The 6,911-nt window shown below is 32.1% G+C and overlaps 1 protein-coding gene across 1 annotated transcript; it reads right to left on the bottom strand.

The window, feature by feature from the left end:
- Positions 1 to 2,025: 2,025 nt before the first annotated feature.
- LOC132312940 (glutaredoxin-C9-like) lies at positions 2,026 to 2,409 on the bottom strand. The gene has a single exon (XM_059811547.1). The coding sequence runs from the start codon at positions 2,407 to 2,409 to the stop codon at positions 2,026 to 2,028; it is 384 nt and encodes a 127-aa protein (XP_059667530.1).
- Positions 2,410 to 6,911: the final 4,502 nt, after the last annotated feature.

The raw sequence follows: 6,911 nt of genomic DNA, 5'->3' as shown, positions 1-6,911 counted from the left end.
TTCTTTTAATTTGTTTCAATATCATTTTTGTAGGCATGAGTTTTGATTGGAGACTAGATCACCACCAAGTGATTTAGAGTCCAAGATCAAATAGTATTTTCAAATTTTCAAAGTGAAAAATAAACCAACTATCCAATAGGAATAAATGTGACAATATTAAAAGGATAGATTTTTTATGAATTTCACATTGATATGTTCGGTTGCGATTTGATGCGTTGCAAGCCAACACAATATTATTGACTATTGACTTAATCATTAGTCTGTCTAAAATAATACGTAGTCAAACATGAATTTGAAAACGGTTAAAGAAGAAAGGTAACCAAAAATACTGACGGTGATTGTGAGGAATCACATGTTTTCCGTTTATGGAAACGAGGGAATTGTGGTCAAAACTCCCATATGATCTTTGTATTCACAACATATTTCGTGAATCCTAAAGCATGAAAGGTAAAAGAAATTACTCTAATTATTAACCAAAATTATTCCTTGGTTATGATCAATCATTACTTAACGCATAATTTAAAAAAATTAAATAAAACTTATACATATACTTAGATGTTAATTAAATAATAATTGAACCGAGATCATATAATAATTTCTCTCAAAATATTGGCAGTAAGGAACTGTCTAAACTCTGTCTACCTAATCAAATCCATATTTACACAAACGCGGACAATGTATAGAAGCTTGTAATGGAGGGAATATGGAGAGAAAGAAAAACCAAAACCATACAATGTCCTTGAAAAAACACGCTCTTAATTCCCCCAGTTTCATCAAATTAATTGATTTTCTATGCGGTATATATCACATTAATAATATAAATAAAATTTTATAGAACTATAGAGAGAGTTTAATGAGAAGACCCTCTCATCTTATATTCTGGAAGTTCACTCTTTGAGAGATAATTCCGAATTTTTTTCAATTATTGCCTAGTGCATGTAAGATTCGGGTACTACAAAGGGTATAATAGTTTATTATGAAAAATGATATTCAAGCATACATATTAGCCTTTGTTGTTATAGCGAGACACTTGAAGTGAAACCCAACCGGCCCAACTGCTTCGTTGATTATTTAGTGTGCTCTAAGAGACTTAATTAGCACCACCTTGTCCAAAAAAAAATTACTTAATATTATAAAGTTATAGAGAAAGATTTGCTTTAGTCTAATAAAAATATTTATGAACTATATATTTCTATTGATAAAATCATGATTAGCAGGAAAATATTGTTATACCTATTGGAATTCAATTCACTCTCTCCTGCCATGTAATTATAATTTAAATTTATTAATATGTTATTGATTTATACCATATTGTTCCAATATGGATTCCAAATCTGGATTGACATATGCACATAAGCAACCTCTGCCAAAAAAACAAATGGCATGCATGCTACTGCATTGGCAGCAACATACTAATCCCCTGCCATTTTGTACATATATACCATCCAATGCATGTCTATCACTTTTCTCACACTATATATATATATATATATATAACTGTTTACATTCTCAAGGCTGCCGGTCTTTAACACATGTATCAATCCGGTTCACACAATTTTTTTTTTTTAAATAAAAAGTAAAAACTAAATGTGAATAATCTTCATACATTTATCAATACCAAGTGTAATCAAATTAATTACAGAACTAATAAGGCAAGATGTTAAAAATTTTAATCAATAAAAACATACTAACCCAATAAATTATTAAAAACACTACTGGGTAGTTATAGAAACAGTTAATAGTAAATTAAGATAACTAACTTCAATCAGTTCTATTTGATCACACATATGATGTCTGACATTCCAGATATATAAATCTGTAATTAATACTCCCTAGACAAAGCCTGAAAAGAATAGGCATGTTCCGGTCACCTTGCCTATGTTCTTCCTTACAACTGTACAAACCATCTTATGTATTCCTATTATATATTAATATTATTTCTATAATATAGATAAAACCATGACTACAATGTCAGATCAGATAATATTCCGGTGGAGTGTGTCAGATATTCCGGCGAATGAGCATTCAGAGCCAGAGAGCACCAGCATCCTTTAGAAGAGGAACCAAAGTGCCATTAATGTGGCACGCCATGACAGTTTCAATACCACCCAAAAACTTCCCGCCTACGAACACCGCCGGGACCGGCTGCTGACAGTCGCCGGCGAGCTGGTACAGAATAGCATGGATTTCATGGCCAGCCATGTCTTTGTCAACCTCAAAGACAGTGGGCCCAACTCCGAGGCCGAAGAGAAGCTGCTTGACCACATGGCACATGCAGCAGCCACTCATTGTGAAGACCACCACAGCGTTGCCGGAGGCCAGATGGCGGATCCTCTCGTACGCCGCCTCCATCTTCACCACCGCATCGCCACCACCCATCCGAATACTCGATTCCTTCGCCACCTGCATCTTTTCCTCTACTCTTAACTGTGGCAAAATTTTATACAAAGGTTCAGAGTGATATGATATGATATATATATATATATATATATATATATGTATGTATGCTTTAATGGATTTTGGAGTGATCACTAGTTTGTAGAAATATGAGGGTACTTGAGCTAGCTTAGCTCTGATCAATCAAACAAACTTTGAAAGCTAGAAATGAAACAAAACAAAGACAAGAATAAAGTGCTCAATGCTAGCTAAAACTCTACTTGGCTTTGTTTGCATGTATTTAAAACTATCAGAAAGAGAATCAAGTCTAGAGAGAGAGTGTGAAAAGTAGAGAGAGAAACCTGTATGCCTATAGTGTTCCTGTACCCGGCAAACTCTGACTGCTTGAGCTCTTCTTTCTCACAGTATATGCCGCTTCGATCGGCTTGTTTGTTTTTTTTATATAGAGAGAGAGAAAGAGAGAACACAAGTTGGAGAGAGAGAGCCTATCAATCTATGGTTCCATAACGAGTTCGAGATATATATATATATATAAAACACGCGCCCCTTCACGCGCAATAAGCAGTCAAGGAGGAACACAAATAACTGCCGGGTTTGTTGTGGGACCCACAACTTTCAAATATCGGGACAGATATCCCAACAGAAAAAATTCGCGTGGACTCACTCGGTCACTCGGATTACCTGAGTTAGAGAGAGAGAGTGAAGTTTTAGACAGAGAAAGACCGGCATCATACACAAGTATTAGCTGATCAATGGGCACAGTAGCTCAGTACTTTTAAGGCGTGAGCATGGTACGGATATTTTTCAACGGCAAGGGCATTTGAACGGTATATCTGAGTGGTGTAGAGAGAGAAGGAATAGACAAGGCGACAGGTAGCTGAGACCACGCCGTCATTTGACGGACAGTCAATCGATTGCTTTCTTTTTCTGTGCAGCGGCAGCGAATACACCTGACTTGGGGACAGTAACGCCGTCGGATACTCTGTATGTATAATTATATATACACGACTGTAATAATACATGGCATTTTCCGTAAAATTACCACATATGAACCCATCACTTCTGTACTATTTTGCTCATTTGATATATATTTCAGCTTTCTCAAGGATTTGCTTGATTTGCTCAACCAATAGAAAGTAATTTTCATTATTCGTGTTCTGTGGTTTTGAGCCTCAAATCAATGTTTAAAAGACCAGTTTAAAAAATCAGTCTTCCAAATTGAATTATTTGTTTTCAGTATAATTTTCATAAAGTTGTTGACATATATATTTAATTTTTCATAAGTTTGTAAAGAAAGTATATAGTATAACCTAATTTTAGGATTTTTTTTTTTCTTCATATTGTAAAACTAGAAAACTACATATGCGCGTTAATGGTGCAATATAGGATGGTTCAAGAGGCTGGACAATGATAAGTGTTTCAAATCCCCTTCATTACTTTTGTACCCCTAATTTCTAAATTAGTATTCATGCTATCATATATATCCATATCATAGAAATTGCAGGTCATTGATACAATGTAATGTTTATTAATTTTTGTAGGATCTGGAACATTCTATGGGACAAAGTGGTCAAATTAAAATTTGTCCAACCCCAAAACAGCTAGAAACTTATGTGCGTTATTAGGAGGTTTAATTGGATGTTAAACATGATTATTGTGGAGATAATTTTGACACTAAAATTTTGAAAGTCTACAAATGTAATTTCATCAATGGACACGTCATAAAACCTCATGCTACAAGCTTCTATAAAAGTAGATAAATCACCTTCCGAAAAAAAAAAAAGTAGATAAATCAAATTTGTTTCCAAATAAGGTGATATGGGATCATGGTTTGTTCAACCAACCGGTTCTTCAGTCAACTAGCCGACTCTTTAGCATCCGAAAGGTTGATTATTAAATAAATAAATATTCCATTTCATATATAACATTGACAAGGGAAAGTAAAAATAATACATATATATATATATATATATATATATATATATATATATATAAGACAACTAAAAATGTTATTCTTATAGAATTAGATAAAAATAGATTACAGTAATAAATAAAGAAAAGATTGAAACCTAAGACAATTCATAGAAATAGAATATGTATATATATTTATTGTAGCATCAAACAACAAAGCTCTCTATAAATTATGTTATATATTTTTTATTTTTACTTTCTTTTCCATTGTTATATATATGGTATGAATATTTTTTTATTTAATAATCAACTTTATTATTGTTCTTTAATTTATTAAAAATATAATTAGGATCGCAATTGAAAAATTAAAAATAAATTACTATTGGTTTTAAATGGTTTTAAAAAATTAAGTAAAAATTATTAAAATTCTATAATAAATTATCTTTATCGGATTATGTTTAAGGAAAAATTTGGCATTTTGGATCCTATGTGTCAAATTGAAAAAAATTGACACAAATACAAGGTTATTCTACACATTCAATACACAGATAGGCTAAGAGACTACTACAGTTATTTTATGTTTTGAAAATAAAGAACAAGAAGCATGTTACTCCATTATCTTTGAAAACCCTCAACTACTTTTGGAGATCAAACTTCGATCAAAAATCAAATAAAACTTTCTTCAATCTCAAATATTTGATGAATGGGTGAGTTTTCTTCAATCTCAAATATTTGAAGAAAGGGTTTATGTTGTACAGGACATCGAGGTGATTGAATAGTACATAAATCAACTGCACAAAGTGTATAGGGGTGACAAAAGTTGACACGACTTGCCAATACGACTCGAACATAACACGAGTTAAACGAGTTCAGGTTGACCTTAAACAGGTTCAGGTCATAAATGGGTCGACACGATTAACCCGTTTAGTTAATCGTATCGTATTTGTGCTGAGGGATTCAACTTGTGTAACTCGTTTATACATTTTTAACAATATATGTCGTAAATAAATTTATATTCAAGTTTTAAATTTAGTATATAAACTTGTGTTTTATAATTTAATCTTTTGTAAGGTAGAAACTATGTAGTAATTTGGTTGATTAAAACTTATATTTCTTTTAGCATTTATTATTTTATTGAGTATTATTAATAATTTAAATAATGTAATATAATTTTTTTTTTTGTAAATAGGTTATTAAACGGGTTACACGTGTAACTCGTTTAATAAATAGGTCGGGTTAATGTTGAGAGTTCTTGACACAATTATCAAACGGGTCGTGTTCGGGTTGAGCTGTTTTGTCTAATACTCTTAAGTTGACACGACACGATTACGACCCGCGAACACGAATTGTCACCCCTAAAAGTGTACAATAATTAATAAAATTTATTATTTTCTTTGCATTTTGATATGCAGAATTTCGAACACAAATTTATGGCCATAAAAATCAAAATTAAATGACATTACAAATTAAGAGGTTAATCACGCCTAATTCTGGAGTTAAGGCTACCTACACACACTCACATATACTCATTCACAAAGTCGCCGCATTATCTTATCATCTATCCTTAATTATTTGAGTTTCTTCCAATATCTCGTTCATGATCGATGTTATATTAAATATAGTGATGATGAAAATATATATCATATAAGAAAATAGCAATTTTGAAGAAGGAAAAATCAAATTTTAAAATGAGAACAAAGTTAAATAAAACACCTCTAATTCAAGTTCAATCCGTAGCTTGACCAGTCAAAATCTTTTGCAATGTGATTGTACTAGTGACTGAAATAAAACTCAAATCCACATTCAACTAATTGATGTATAAATAGTCCCATGTCATATGTGAAGTGAGGGTAGTTATGCTCATACTAATTTCATGTTTAACAACGAACGCACCATCCAATGGTAGAGTTTGGGTTGACCCTTTTACTCACTCGATCCATCCCCTACATTGGCTTGGATCATGACAAAAGTGTTCTTTATATACCGTTTATGGTCATCAATTTAGATTACTATTACTAATGACTAAACTAATTTGGGAGGGTAAATGGTATAGGTATAAGTTATAGACCAGCATTGAATTATCAAACTTTCTTTTTCCTAAATACATTGAATTATGAAATTCTAATAATATCATTAAAATAGTACACCAAAGAGAAGAGAAAATTAAATTGACGATTCTCAACCAAATATAGTTAAAATAGAACTAATTTTTCAATATCAAGCCCCACAAATAATATTTCAATCTAATAGCTTATTCCTCTCATTTCACAATCTCATAAAGCAAATAAAACCATGGGAAATTGGAAAAAAAAATAAAAACATTAGGGGTGGGAAGTTGGTAACAAATTTTGGCCACTAGACTGGGACTTCTTATTTTTAATTTTTTTATTTAATTTCTTGGGTCGTTACCATTTGAAAGGAATGGTGCGCTCACTTTCCCAATTGAACTCATCAGCAGATTACGAGCTGGCCCATTTTACTTTGCTGCTGTAACCGCATTTGACTTCCTTTGCAAATTGATAACCATGAAAGAAAGCAATGGCTTCACAAATTTATATATAGGGTTAATTACAATGACACTCCCTGAAGTTTGTCATATTGAC

The sequence above is a fragment of the Cornus florida genome, unplaced genomic scaffold (genome assembly GCF_030987335.1).
Source record: "Cornus florida cultivar Cherokee Brave unplaced genomic scaffold, ASM3098733v1 CherokeeBrave_3.0.0_Hap2_Chr01, whole genome shotgun sequence".
NCBI classification, from domain to species: domain Eukaryota; kingdom Viridiplantae; phylum Streptophyta; class Magnoliopsida; order Cornales; family Cornaceae; genus Cornus; species Cornus florida.
This window is presented reverse-complemented; position numbering and strand designations above follow the sequence as displayed.